Source organism: Tauraco erythrolophus, chromosome 5 (genome assembly GCF_009769465.1).
Source record: "Tauraco erythrolophus isolate bTauEry1 chromosome 5, bTauEry1.pri, whole genome shotgun sequence".
Lineage (NCBI taxonomy): Eukaryota > Metazoa > Chordata > Aves > Musophagiformes > Musophagidae > Tauraco > Tauraco erythrolophus.
The window spans coordinates 82,535,861-82,551,160 of record NC_141469.1 but is presented as its reverse complement, the minus strand read 5'-3'; the positions used below and the strand labels follow the sequence as shown (position 1 = coordinate 82,551,160).

General features: G+C 43.1%; 1 protein-coding gene across 1 annotated transcript in view; it reads right to left on the bottom strand.

Moving 5' to 3' along the window:
• Positions 1–11,659, bottom strand: part of UBA6 (ubiquitin like modifier activating enzyme 6) — a 32,746-nt gene extending 21,087 nt beyond the window's left edge. The window contains exons 1-9 of the mRNA XM_086611296.1: positions 11,546–11,659; positions 8,563–8,625; positions 6,996–7,090; positions 6,173–6,201; positions 5,281–5,375; positions 4,639–4,750; positions 3,579–3,659; positions 2,910–3,032; positions 570–693 (exon numbers count right to left, since the gene is read on the bottom strand). Of these exons, the coding sequence (XP_086467422.1) occupies positions 570–693; positions 2,910–3,032; positions 3,579–3,659; positions 4,639–4,750; positions 5,281–5,375; positions 6,173–6,201; positions 6,996–7,090; positions 8,563–8,603 (700 nt within the window). The 5' untranslated portion in view covers positions 8,604–8,625; positions 11,546–11,659. The remainder of the gene's footprint in view (positions 1–569; positions 694–2,909; positions 3,033–3,578; positions 3,660–4,638; positions 4,751–5,280; positions 5,376–6,172; positions 6,202–6,995; positions 7,091–8,562; positions 8,626–11,545) is intronic.
• Positions 11,660–15,300: the final 3,641 nt, after the last annotated feature.

Below are 15,300 nucleotides of genomic sequence, written 5' to 3'. Positions count from 1 at the left end.
AATTGTCACTCAAAAAACTACAAGTGACACACAAAGTGGTGTTAATTTAGCCCAAAACCATGGCAGAAGCACAGGCATTAGGGGATCCTCTAAAAACCAAAACAGTTTCATCAGCAAACTACTGACAGTGATCTCAGAGGCTGCCAACTAGTTTCCACTAGCTGAGAGGTTCCACTGCTCCTTAAGCAGCAAGATGAGTTTGGAAAGACTTTGCCAAGTTCTTCTCTGAAAGGGTTGTCAGCCACTGGAATAGGCTGCCCAGGGAGGTGGTTGAGTTCCCATCCCTGGATGTGTTCAAGAAAAGGGTGGATGAACTACTTAGGGATATGGTTTAATGGGAGATTAGGGACGGTTGGACTGGATGATCTCTAAGGTCTTTTCCAATCTATGAAATGGAAACAGAGTCAAGGCAACACTAGGAAGACCTTTGCACCAGAAAGCAATTTTTTTGTGCAAGCTCACTGGAGGTCTGCACAACCCAGCACTCCTCTGGCTGCAGGAACTAACACTACGGTGAGCTAAAACAGGCCAAAATTAAATATCTTGCAAATGAGCCAGCAATGGTTTACCTGTTATTTGGTGCGTGGATCCATTTAAGCATGACATTCCATTAACTTCCCGAAAGGTTAAGAATTGCCCTGTTTCAAGCCTGTGTGGATGATTTTCAAGGCAAGTGACAATACCAGGATTTGACTGAAAGCAAAAATGGCAAAATTAGCCAGGAGGAAAGGGTCTTGTTTAATGGAGTCGTGCTTTATCATACACACGTAGCCTTTTGCCTATTGAAACTGCAGCCTCGAATACTTTTAGCACCCCAGCTCTGCTATAACAAGGGAGTTACCTATCGTAACTTTTTGAGTCCTGTTATTTTCAGTTTAACAGTGTTTTCGTAACACAGACTTTCTCATTTTCACCTGTACAGTTTTCCCCATGTTAGCAGACTGCATTTGTTAGTTCTTAGCAGTCTAATTCATTGTTCTGTTCTGTAGCAGTAGCAAATTTATCTCCTTTTTCCAAACCAAACAGACTATATACGCAAAGAAATTTGCACAGGCATTAAGAAATAAAGTCTTGTGAATGGTCCGTACTACTCCATGCTTCCTTTCCATCTGATCTCCTTAAAAACAACGCCTCAAATTCATTCTTGAAAGTTAGGAAGCTGGATATCCTTAAATAGAGGAAAGCCACAGCCTCAAGCAGATCACAAACAGGCAAGCTTACACTTGCAGGGATCTCAGACAACGTCTCACCCTGTTACAGGATGTCATGTCAACTTCCCATGCACACAGAGACCCCTCTGCAGTCTGAGGACAGCTCATCGAGTGGTGCAGCTCAGGCTGTAACACTGTGGATTTGCAAGCAAGCCAGGCCAGTAAAGTCTCCTGCCATCCCTTCCTGAGCTCCCAATATTAGAAAGATTTCAGTTCAGTTGCGCAAAACTTAATTACAGTAGACTACATTCTCTGTGGCATGGAGAATGGCCAATGAGTGCACCAGAGAAAATTCTTCTCTGATTTAGGGACAGAATGCCACCTCAATCCTGTTCACAGGACAAGAACAGCCACTTGATGGTGGTTTTCGAATTGAGTTGTAATTCTGGTCAGCTTTATGCTTCAGAGAGGGGAAGCAAGATACAACTAAACTCATGTATCAGATTACGAATCACAGGATGTATCAACACATATATATTCCTTCCTTGACTTGGCAGGCAATCAGCACAAGCCATGAAGCCTAACTATGTATTCTTTACATAATTAACGAGAAAAATCAAGTCATCCATTGCCTTTTAAAGATACCAAAGAACAGGCTACTCAAATCATCATATCATGAGCCTTAATACAAGTCAAATCCAACTTGCTATACAACTCCTTCTAGCTTGGTTATTATGACATCTAGACTAGAGATATGACAAAAGACTTGCTACTGGGTAAGAGAAGTTATAGACTGGACTTCTAAAATTCAGTGAAGGAGCTAAAGCAGTATCCATTTATAAAACAGTAATACAAGACTAGGCTCCGGGGTGATCTTATTGCAGCCTTCCAGTACTTAAAGGGGGCTACAGGAAAGCTGGGGAGAGACTTTTTACCAGGGCGTGTAGTGACAGGACAAGGGGCAATGGCTTTAAACTGAAAGAGGGCAGATTTAGATTAGATATAAGGAAGAAATTTTTCACTCTGAGGGTGGTGAGGCACTGGAACAGGTTGCCCAGAGATGTTGTAGATGCCCCATCCCTGGACGTGTTCAAGGCCAGGTTGGATGAGGCTTTGGGCAACCTGGTGTAGTGGAAGGTGTCCCTGCCCATGGCAGGGGGGTTGGAACGAGATGATCTTTGAGGTCCCTTCCAACCCAAACCATTCTATGATTCTATAATTCTAAGATCAAATGGACATCCTCTCTAATACTCTGCACTGGAAGTATTAGCAATAATATCCCCTTCTCATTGCCTCTGCTTTGGCAGGTTAAAACAAACTCTTAAATTTCTTTTTAAAATAGGCTCTCTAATCCCCTTGCTCATTCCAGTAGACCTCCTCTATACGTGCTGCAGTTTCTCATAAAAAAAGGGCTATTTTCATGCCTATTTCAGGGCTTCCTTAGAAGAGTTAACCTATTCTCACACCAAGGCTATGTCCTCTTCTCTCTACAGCTCCTAATTTCTTTTTCTCTCTCAAAAAAAAAAAAATACTCAATATTGTGATGTTACACTGTAAGTAATAACCAGGAGGCATCAGTATGCTCCACAACGTTATCACTGACTGCTTTTGACTGAGACACAAGAACGAAGTAACTCTGTTTGCCTCTGCTACACTGCTTGGCAGGCTGCTGAAGTGAAATACTCTGCTTGGTCACACAGCCAATAACGAGTCATTACAGAAAAAAACTGAAGCAGCACAATGACTTCTACTCCTTACTTGTGTTATATTTGAAATGAAGATTTCCTTTGGCTCTTCTCCTGTTGTATCCAGCACCTCAAATTCATCACCGAAGTCGCAAAACAAACGCGAACATATTCCATATACATCTGCACTGATGAACTACAAGAGAAAGCAAAAATCATGAGTATCCCTAAAGCAGCACAAGCCAAAGGAATGACCTCTCACATTCAACCTTGTCCAAGGCTGGCTGGTTTAACTTCTACGGTGGAAGCCTGACACGTGCACCCAGGCCGCTGACTCTAGAGCACAGCATTCACGGCAGACTTTGAACCTGCATGAGCATTCCAGAACCCTCACACAAAAACCAGGAATCACACCAATACGCAGTGAAGTACTACCATTCCTATTACTGTTACATTCGGTCTCAGAACATTCTTGCAGAACAATTAAGAGAGAAAACTATTTCTTTAAAAGAAGTTTTTTTTCTTTTAAGAACCAAGCTATCTGGGCTGGTATCCAGGTAACACCACACACACGTACAGAGTAGCAGCATCATACTCCCCAAACTCATACTGCTCCATCAACATGCTACCTGCATAGAACAATATACCCCATAACCAGCTTTCTCCATTTCTGGATTGAACATGTTTGAAGTCCAGAATGCTCACTGTATGCATTATTCATGTGTTTAATTTTTGCTCTTACCTTAATAGGTGGCTGCTGAGCATGACAGAAGTCATTAATCTTCTTCTGCAGCAACAGACTCACTTCAGTCAATATGACACACTGTGAACAAGAACAGAAATAAATCTTAAGACACTGAAAGCAATCAACATCTTTAGGCTATGGAAAAAGTAGTGCTAACAGTTAAGTTACTCAGGTGTCCTGATTCCTTTCCCCCACACAGCACAGAGAAAGCAGACTTGAGTCAGTTTTCTCATTACACAGATGGGTTACTGCTCCACGAGTTCTGGAAACAAGATGAGCAAGAGCAGGAACAGCAAATTCTCACTCTTTTTTTTGGTTTTTATCGCAGCTGTGAAACTCAAAACCTAATTAGAATACTTAAAAAATCAGTTATGGATAATCTAAGAGAAAATGTACATCTTGAATTTTAAGATTAAAGTTAGCAAAACAAAGACGAATTTTACTCATCAGTGCACACCAAGAAGTCTGCACTGGTGTTCATCAAACTGCAGACACAAAATTTCTGCAAGCATTCTTTTAAAGCTTAGGCTAGTACAGGTTGGATGAGGCTTTGGGCAACCTGGTGTAGTGGAGGGTTTGCCGGCCCATGGCAGGGCGGTTGGAACTAGATGATCTTTGAGGTCCCTTCCAACCCAAACCATTCCATGATTCTATTATAGGTGGGACATTCAGAGACTTGGTGAGCTTGGGTGTAACTGATAACCACACAGTAAATGTTTCCAACTCAGACTGAGCCACGCACACGGGCAGGAGACAGCTGACTGAACAACTGAAAACATCCTCCTTCCACCACAGAGGAGCTTACGTTTCATTAGACACATACAAACATAAATGATCTTTCTAATTGTATAGCCTGAGTTTCTGCTGCCTGGAATACAAAATACATGTAGAACATCTGTGTTATGCAGATGCAAAAAAACAGTCAGAGTTTCACCTTCAAACAACAACAAAAATATGGTATGGCAATCTCACTTAGCTACTTATTGTCATAGTAAATTCCTTAAGTGTCGAAAGAAAGAGCGAGGAACAGAAAACCACTGCTTTAAGAGTGACATACCTGGTACTGCTTTAGAAAAGACAGATCTGTGGTTTCATCTAGTGGCACAGTTGATGCTGCCACATGGACATATGGATTGAGTTCTGCAATCCGATGAAGCGTGGCCTCAGCCCTGAAAGAACAGCAACTTCCAAGTTTTTTTACGCATCTACAAAACCGTATTTTCAATACAGAATTTCAAACCACACATGCCCTACAAGAGTCCCCCAAGGAAGTCTCCTGTCAACAATCACTGACTCATTTATTCACACTTAAATTCCTAGCAGATCTGAGGAAAACAGCTCTGTCCAATATACAACAGGACACACCAATGGTCTGGTGTCGTAACTGGTTTGTAGTCTTGCACAGGTGGCTGAGAAAGCCCAAGAAAGAAACACACCCTGGCCCCCACTACTAAAACTACATTACAAGCTCCCCACTGCAAGAAGTGAGAAGTTTGACTCAGAACTCCAGTCCCAAACTAGAGTTCCCCTAATGCCTACCTGGGCACTGTAGTCAAAGCCAGTAACTCCAGAGAAAGGGTTTAACAGGTATTTGATACGTATTAGTACCTCTTGGACAATGAACTGTTATTTTTGCCACTGACTAAACTGTTACTCCTAGCCACATTTAGTTCTCCCCCACTCCAAAGATTTCACCAACCTGTTCCTTTGACTGGTAATATCATCTTCATGGATGAAGAAGTTGATCCCCAAATCCCATTTCGTGCACTGCTTGGTGTCATGAACTGTAAGAGCCTAAGAAAGTTTGGCAAAAAGCATGTACTGGAAGAAGTGTACATGATCATAGCACCCAAAAGGATGGATTAAGCCCCACATAAAACACTGGAGGACTAGCACTGCAGAAGATTTAGTTGTACCATGTATAAGAACAAGCTCCTCCAACCTCTTTTCCAAGAAAACTCATACTGTTTGAGAGAGAAATGCATCTGCAACACGCATTTCATTAAGCATTTTCCTCCCAGCTTGCAGTGATCAGAGCATTTTAACATCGAGGACGATTTTTGCCATGCTGCAATTAAGGGGAAATTGCAATCTGTAAATTAATGGACTTCTAAAGTTGTAAACAAGTGGGTTTTTTATTGGAAGAAAGAGTCTGAAAAGGCTTCTCTCTAATAAAATTAATCCCAGCAGCACAAAAGCAGTTACTGGATTAAAACACCAACCATTCTAACACTTACACAAAAGGATTCTGATGGATGACAGAACAGGAGAATGTATTTTGAACAGTGTGGCTTTTGAGTTTATACCACCCCGCTTAGGAGACGCCGCTTTGTACACAAGGATTCAATGTCTGATCAGCAGCTGGCTAAAATATTCCATGAGGTATTTCAAAATGCAGCAGAAATTAATGTGAGACTCAGACCGTACCACTAGAACGTCCAGATTATCAAAGTTTTCACCCCCAGGTCCTCACATGTTTTTCAATTCTACTGAAAGACAGTTTCAGAAACTTAAGATTAGCTAGCTAGTAGTGTTGTCCCTTTTTCTCCTGCTCACCCAAGAATACCCAACAACAGAACTGTTTTACGTACCTTTACCCCAGCCAGAATTATATTTTTGGCTGAAAAAAAAAAGGAGAGAGAAATCTGTTGCAGATTTCTTGCAAATCTGTAATTGCATGGCTACGTGGGTGGACAATAACAGTATGTCATTGCTAAGAACTTCACAGCTTAAGGGTTTGTTCTCTTTTACGTTTAGCTCAAGCACTCTACGGCACCACCGAAAGCAGAATAACACCAGCAAGGTTCAAAAGGGTCTCTTCTTCATCAGCTGTTCATTCTACAGAGTGATTACAGACACTAATGACAATAAACTGCAAAACCCCGTGACTCTGTTCTGGCATCTGGTGCAGAGTACCACAAAGTCTACTGAAAGGCTAACATCCCAGTAAGAACCAGCCAAGACAAGACTTGCTTGTAAAGAGTAAAGGAAATTGTTAAGGATTCTCTTGCACCAGGTCAGTTATCCGTTTTCCACCAAATTGCATCTGTTCTCCTACCTCCCACCCAACCAGCTCCTACATGGGGATAAGTCAGGCTACAGCTGATCCCATATTACATTCATTGATATTGATGCCTAAAGGAGTAACTCGGATTATTTACCCAAGACACAAGATTTTGGGTAAAGCAATCTGGCCCATGGAAGAACATTTTAAAGCAAAATTTGAAATGTTGTTCTAGTGAAAAGCTTACTAGAGAAAAGTCCAGGATCTTTCCTGCATCTGCTCTGTTACTCATGCGCGTAACGAACATATAAATTCACTGATACTTCAGACATGCTTATTACCTCTAAAATTAGCTTTACGGTACGTTTACATACACTCGTGTCTACTTAAATAAATGTTACTTAACTTACCAATCTCCACACCAAGACCTCCTACACCGCTCAGGAACACGTGGGACTGAGCCATCTTCTGCATTGCCGTGTCTCCAAGAACATACCTCTGGCGACTACAGCAAAGATAAATTCAGATCAAAACAAGATACAAATAAAATCAAGATCGTGTGCAAGCAAGTCAAGAATGCCCAGTCATTTCCAAAAAAGTCCAAATATTTTCAGTTATTCTATCATCCCCATCAGTTTATAATCCTCAACATCAAGTTCTGCAGATGAGTGTGCGTCACTAGCGACATGTGCATGGTTCTATTTACCACCCTCCGTTCAACGAGAAACGAAGACATGACATGCATGTATCTGAACTGTAGAGTGCTTTAGGAAATAAATGTATACCAAGTGTAATATTTGCACTCACAACCCCAAGAGTGAAATGCATTTAGTACGGTGCCAGGTTTCAGAGAAGAGAAATAAACTTTTAATTTTAAATCAGTGTAAAACCTATCCAGGACAGTAGGTTTTTGGAATTAACTATTGAAGACACAAGCGAGCCAAACAACTTCTTTTTTATCAGAAATCTTCAAACCAGAGGGTGAAGCAGCTTTTGTAGTCAAGATCTTGAGCTCCAAAAGACTCTTAGTTTCCAGCTACACAATTAAACTTAAACCATTCTAAATATCACCTTTTCCACCAAGGAAAAGTATGACTTTTGTAAGACTAGTGCCAAAAAGTAAAACAAGACAACACAGGAAGCATTGCGCTGAAACAAAAAGAAGTCTCATTTGTTTAGCATACAGTTGAACAGATTTTTTTTTTTTTAAATATATAAATAAGCTTTTCATCCCACCATGTTTTTCCAGGGATACCATTTGTTCCAGTACAGGCTCTCTGAACTATTGCCATCTCAAGCCACTCCCAGCTAACAAATTAAAACAAAAATATTTTTTTTAAAAACCTACCAAGAAAACCCCAAACCAAACACCCTGAAGTCTAGAGGATAACAGAAATACTGATGATGTTCACGAGGACAGAGAAGTATGGCAAAGACTGAGGAATAAATGAAATTATGAGAGAGATAAATTACATAATGTCAAAAAGGAAGACAGAGGAAAGAAGATGAGGAGCATCTACTTCGTCAAAGGGGAAACAAGTCATAGGCAGAAAGAAAATCCGTATTACAAACAGAAAAAGTATTATCCCTGTTTTCCAAAAAGTACACATTACTGAAAGTATCGGAACTTTGTACAATTCCATAGTATTTACCTACACTTTTTACTGGTCAAATACTAATAACAGTCAGAAAAGACCTGTTACAAGACCAATAAAGGAACAGTTTTACAAAAAGATGGATTGTATCTCCAGTTCAACCAGTTCTCACCACTAACTCTGGAAGAGGCAGGTTCTATTTCACCTGCTGAACCCCGAGTTTTTTGCCTTACAAGAGGAGGGGCACAGCAGCACGAGCACGCACGCCTTCACCCAACCAGCAGTAGACAGTGTTTTCAAGCCTTGCCTTTCACATTACGGCGTGCAAACATCAGCCTTGCTGAAAAGTTGAGAGCAACACTTAAAAATCAGATTTTCTTACCTGTACAAAGCATCATCAATTTCCATAGAGTCCGCCGCCATGATGCACTGTGATTTGCTCACACTAGAAGGGTTACAAAAAAAAGAAACAATCTGGTTATACCGGATGCAATTTCACAGCTGCTCCCCCTCCCTGCTCCACTCCATTCTTCAGCAGAAAAAAACACAAAAAGTGATATTATCATAGAATCACAGAATGATTTGGGTTGGAAGGGACCTCGAAGATCATCTAGTTCCAACCCCCCTGCCATGGGCAGGGACACCCTCCACTACACCAGGCTGCCCAAAGCCTCATCCAACCTGGCCTTGAACACTTCCAGGGATGGGGCACCTACAACTTCTCTGGGCAACCTGTTCCAGTGCCTCACCACCCTCAGAGTGAAAAATTCCTTCCTTAGATCCAATCTAAATCTGCCCTCTTTCAGTTTAAAGCCATTGCCCCTTGTCCTGTCACTACATGCCCTTGTAAAAAGTCCCTCCCCAGCTTTACATAGGAACCACTTTGAACATTGATCTAGTTCAGATCTAGTTGAACAACTTGATCTAGTTGGAGATATCCCTGTTCCTTGCAGGGGGGTTGGACTAGATGACCTTTGAAGGTCCCTTCCAGCCCTAACCATTCTATGATTCTATGATTAAGAAACCTAAAGAACACCACAGCATTCGGGTAATTAAAACATACAGAAGCCAGAAGACAAGAACCCCTAAACCTTCAATAAATTATTTCAAAACTCAGACATATTAATTTCCCCGCTGAGGAGACGCAAGACTGACTTCTCGTATTTGCCACAGTTAGATTTACTAAAAGTACAATTTCATTTGATATTAACAGCTCCTGAGTGGTGTTCTTTTTTGAAGACAGGAGATCCCTGAATGACTAGGAATAGTTATTTACACTGCATTATTCCTATGTTAGTTGAAAATCCTCAGGAAACAAGTTACCGTTTTAGCTAACTGAAGAAATCAACACCCAAAGATCTGAATTAACACAACATTTACCTAAGGCTTCAAGTTAACCAATTCGATAAGATTTGAACAAAAAACATAATTTGTGCTCTTAAGGCCTTCAGTCATTAGCAAAGACTTTTTCATTGTTAAGTTACCTTAGTGATGATTAAGCACCAGGATGAGGAACAAACTGCCACTGGGCAGCTTGTTTCTCAGTTTTGTAGGCTGGAAATCGGTGCTTCCTGAACCTGGCAGGTGACTCCCACCAAACAGGGCAAATAAAATCAATGCCATGTTTCACCCAGAACATCAGTTTCCATCACTACTAGGAAGACACACATCTTGAATTTCAACTTCCCTACAAAGTGCCTTGAAAACTAGACATGGCTGACAACCCTTCCTCCTAAGAGACTGAAAAGCAAAGGCCCAGACACACTAAGAGTTTTTTCAACAAGAACACAGAAATACCCTAAAACAGCTTTCAAGGTAGTCCCGCCCAAAGGTTAACTCCTACTTACCGTTCAGATGGTTTTGGTAAACACTTTAACATTCCTGAAGTGTGGCACCCCTGTCACAACTTGGAGACTACGACATTCTGACCTGAAATTTGTCCTTTTGATTTTTTAGGCTGAATTAGAAACCGCTGAAGTAGCACAGCAAGGGACAAAGTTACGCTGAAAGCAGGTCACAAATCTCATCAGTGAAGCTCCTCCACAGTGTGGATACCAACTCCTACACGTAAGCTAGCACATCAGACAGTCAACATGAGGCACCTCCATGGCAGCCTCCATGGCACCAGTCACTTCAGTGCAGCTCCCATGCCCTCACACTACAAGGACTGAAGACAAGCAATACCAATGTTACTAGTTCATCCTAGGACTCATCCCACACCTTATCTGGGAGTCATGGGCTTCAGTCCCTGCTGAGGCAAAAGCCAATGTCTGGGATACATTCTGGAAGTTCCCTTCAAAACAAACCAGTGGCATTTCCTAACAGCCCAGAGCAACCATCATCGAGCTGTTCTGCTCCATGATCAACCTCCACAAACAGCACAGGTACTCTCCAACTGCCCAACACAAACAGATTGTGGTTCTAAGGTGGGGAAGGTGATCCACCCTTGGATAAAACCATCCAGCTTCCTCTTCTCTGGTTGCTCACAGCAATCTCTACCAGCATGCACTCCCTAACAGCCTTTTGTAAACAACGAGTATGTGCAATCAACGCTCAAGAGAACCTTTTCCACCTGTATCACACTGATCCATTTGACAGTGGCTCTTCCAATATGTTTATCAATTCCCAGTTCTCCTCCTGCATTCTCCGTTACCGAGCTGTACCACTGTAACCATAAGGTATTGCAAAACACCTCGTTCCAAAAGAGAATTAGTGGCACTACTGTCAAGTGACTCTAGGACAAAGTTTTGTTAATGTATTCCTGCATCCAAGTTGTATTTTGCACTTAGAATCATAGAATGGTTTGAGTTGGAAGGGACCTCAAAGATCATCTAGTTCCAACCCCCCTGCCATGGGCAGGGACACCCTCCACTACACCAGGTTGCCCAGAGCCTCATCCAGCCTGGCCTTGAACACTTCCAGGGATGGGGCATCTACAACTTCTCTGGGCAACCTGTTCCAGTGCTTCACCACCCTCAGAGTGAAAAATTTCTTCCTTATATCCAATCTAAATCTGCCCTCTTTCAGTTTAAAGCCATTGCCCCTTGTCCTATCACTACACACCCTTGTAAAAAGTCCCTCTCCAGCTTTCCTGTAGGCCCCCTTTAGGTACTGGAAGGCTGCAATAAGATCACCCCGGAGCCTTCTCTTCTCCAGGCTGATCAGCCCCAACTCTCTCAGCCTGTCTCCATAGCAGAGGTGCTCCAGCCCTCGGATCATCTTCGTGGCCTCCTCTGGCCCCGCTCCAGCAGCTCCATGTCCTTCTTGTGTTGGGAGGTACGTGCTACCACGGAGGACTAAGATGCTCCGAAGAGCAACCAAGAAACAGGAGCTGCAGCGGTGGGGCACGTTTCAGCGCTTCTTACCTCCAGCTCCGCGCAGGCTGAATCAGTACGGCTCAGCACGCCGGGATGGCGGTCAGGCCTGGCTTCATCCCACCCGCCCAGGCTTTCCAGCGGCGGATCCCAGCGCACGCAGGCTTCCCGGTGGAGAAAGAAGACGGGCACGCTCAGCCCCCCCAGCCGGGATAACGGGGGGAAAAACTCCCCACGGCGGCGGCCCGGCGTTGCGATGGAGGCCCGAGCGCTGCCGGCGGCGGCGGGGGAAGAGGCAGGAAGGGGGAGGGAAGCGGCGACGCCGGTGCCGCGGCGCTTCTCCGCCTGCGCCGGCAGCGGGGGCCGGGCTAAGGCCGCCCGCCGCGACCCGCCTCCTCCCGCCTTGGCCAGTGCCGACCGGGAGGCATCCCTCCGAAACAGGCAAAATTCCATTCCAAAAATTGCCATTCCAGACTTCAGCTGGAATACTGCGTGCAGCTCTGAGCTCCCCAGCACAAGAAGGACATGGAGCTGCTGGAGCGGGGCCAGAGGAGGCCACGGAGATGATCCGAGGGCTGGAGCACCTCTGCTATGGAGACAGGCTGAGAGAGTTGGGGCTGTTCAGCCTGCAGAAGAGAAGGCTCCGGGGTGATCTTATTGCAGCCTTCCAGTACATAAAGGGGGCCTACAGGAAAGCTGGAGAGGGACTTTTGACAAGGGCGTGTAGTGACAGGACAAGGGAAAATGGCTTTAAACTGAAAGAGGGCAGATTTAGATTAGATCTAAGGAAGAAATTTTTCACTCTCAGGGTGGTGAGGCACTGGAACAGGTTGCCCAGAGAAGCTGTGGCTGCCCCATCCCTGGAAATGTTCAAGGCCAGGTTGGATGAGGCTTTGGGCAACCTGGTGTAGTGGAGGGTGTCCCTGCCCATGGCAGGGGAGTTGGAACTGGTTGATCTGTGAGGTCCCTTCCAGCCCAAACCATTCTGTGATTCTGTGAGTTTCAGAGAACCGCTAGAGGCCACTACAAGTCTGAAATGCTGAGCTGAAAGATGGCATAAACGGAGAGAAAGTAGTTCCGTTCTTCAGGATGACGAATGCAATTCTTACCAGTAGAGCAATTGATATTTAAGGCTGGTATTTGCTTTGTAGCTTTTTCACATAATACAAAAAATCATAAAATACAATAATAAAATTACTTCTGTTATTCAATAAAGTAATTTCACATGCCTTATGAACAGAATTACCAGGAGTCCTAGGTATAAAGAGTGGGGAAAAAAGTGAAGGAAGGTTTAAAGACAGCAAAAAATATCAGCTTCAGTTTTGCCACTTTGCTAATTTTTAGTTCAGCCAGTGATTTTTACCTTTAATCTTGTGATCTCTTTCCTTAAAAACAAACCTGTTTCAATTATTTTTTTAAGGTTAAACGAACAATTCTCATTTTTAAGAACTTGCCAATCAAATGTGTTGCGAAAAATTAAAAAAAAAAAAAAATCTGCTACGTACCATCTTTCTGTCCTGGTTATTGCATTTTGTAAGACACCAGCCACTCCGATAGGCAGTCATCTTACATGAAACATATTTTGCACAGTGAACACTGAAAAGCCTTTTGCCTAAGCAGAGAAACAGCAACATCCAGTGAATTCTCACCTAAAGTTCAGCAGTAATTAAGCAAAGACTAACCATCAGCGAAATGGTGAACAGAGAATCATAGAATCATAGAATGGTTAGGGCTGGAAGGGACCTTCAAAGGTCATCTAGTCCAACCCCCCTGCAACAAACAGGGATATCTCCAACTAGATCAGGTTGCTCAGGGCCTCGTCTAACCTGGCCTTGAATGTCTCCAGGGATGGAGCATCCACCACCTCTCTGGGCAACCTGTTCCAGTGTTCTACCACTCTCATGGTAAAAAATTTTTTCCTAATATCCAACCTGAATCTACATGGGTGTTCTAAGATAAATTGGCAAATAGAAATTGACCCATTCTGATTACCCCAGAAGCCAAAGAAACTGGGTCCAAAATGCATCACTTAGTAGGTGTACTCAGGAGCCCTCTAGGCTGATGGTACCAAATCAAAAAACATACAGGTTTTTCTCTTATTTTCCAAGACTGCAAAATTTGAAACATCTGGAGCCATTTGACTTTTCTTTTCCCCCACAGCCTCCTCTTTAAAAAATACATATAACCCTAAAATCTTAGTGAATTTGGTGAAATGAATGAATTTTAAAAGAAATCTCAACTCCATATTTGTACCGTGTTAAGGTCAGCTATAGGAGATTGGCAAAAGGCAGGAAGCAAGGCTGTCAGTTCACTGTGGCTGTGGTCAGGAGAACACCACCACCACCACCACCTCTGGACTTCGAGCCCGTTCATGCCCCAAATCTCTGTGACTTCAGGTTGTGTGCACTACCTCAGATTCATTCCGCGTTCTTTAGAGCCAGTATTTTCAAAAGCAGCTGAAGCTGACAGAGCTGCAAACCTCCTTTCCATCTGCTGGGGAAATCCCAGCCACTCGCGTTTTTCTTTTTTCCAGTCTTCTAATTTCCTGATTTCCGGGCATGATTTCACATTCTTAATGGGGACTTCAAAGTGGGGATTTGGGGAGGATGCGTTTGTTTCCCTGATTTATTTAGTTAATAAGCAAATTAGCAGACAGAACTCCATGTAGTTTTCTCTATAAAAATGTGTTATTTGAAAGTACTAAGGCCAACGCAATTCAGTTGCAGGACTGACCATAAATCCACATCAACATCCTTCAATGGGTTTCCAAACATCCTGCCATAGGCTATGGCTTACCACCAGCAAGGTGCTGACTGGCAAGGCTTTGTCTCCTCTTTTTGGCACCACACGTGGTGTAGGAGTGCTTTGCTGGCATGTTTAAAAGGGCTCCAGCTTCCCAACGGGGTGGGCCAAAGGATCTTGTCACTTAAGGCTGCTTTAGCAAGTGATACCTTCCTAGAAATTATGTTAGCAATGTTCTTAAAATCCTGATCCAGATAAACGAGGGCACCAGTTGCCTAAGCTGCTTCCACGCTGACATGTGCGTGAATGCATTTGGAAAAACAAGAGCCAGCTTTTCCATGTAGATGCATCCGTAACGCAGGCTGCGAGTTGCCAGATAAATATTCATTGGGTTAAATAATAACTTTTGGCTCTCAGCTCTTCTAATTTGTTAACAGGAACAGCAGATATGGAATTGGAGTTTCCACAAGCTTTAGTTACATAAGGAATCCCAGTGACGGATTGATGGATTGATGTCATTCAACCAGACCTCCTCACATGATTAGGCCTTGTGCAATCAGCCTCTTATTTCTTTCCTACTTTTGCTCCAGGCTGAAAATTAGCATTGGGCAAGCCTCAAACAACCCGATTTGAATAACAAGAAGTATGGGACACGGTTCTTGATGCTTTAAATCTGCCTGGGAAATCTCCCCAAAGCCAATTTCCAGGAACGCCACGTTACAAGGATAAGTTTTTCCAATGCCAGAAGCAAGAAGTGGTGGATTCTTGCATGGAGCTTCAGATCCATTCTCAAATTTGCTTAACCGAAATTCACCTCTGAGTATTTTAGAAAAGCAGATGTCCCACTTTGCTGAAACTTCTGTAAAGCTCCAGCCACTGTTAAAGACAAGCAATTCCTAGGATGGGGAACAAACAGAGAGTGCTGGAGTTTTAGAACAGTCTTACATCAAATTAAGGAACGTTAGTATATTTTGCACCATATACAATTTTTAGCTTGATTATTATTAAGCAAAAAAAAGGACAAAAAAGTGCAATTGTTTTTAAATACATTTAATGTTATGAAA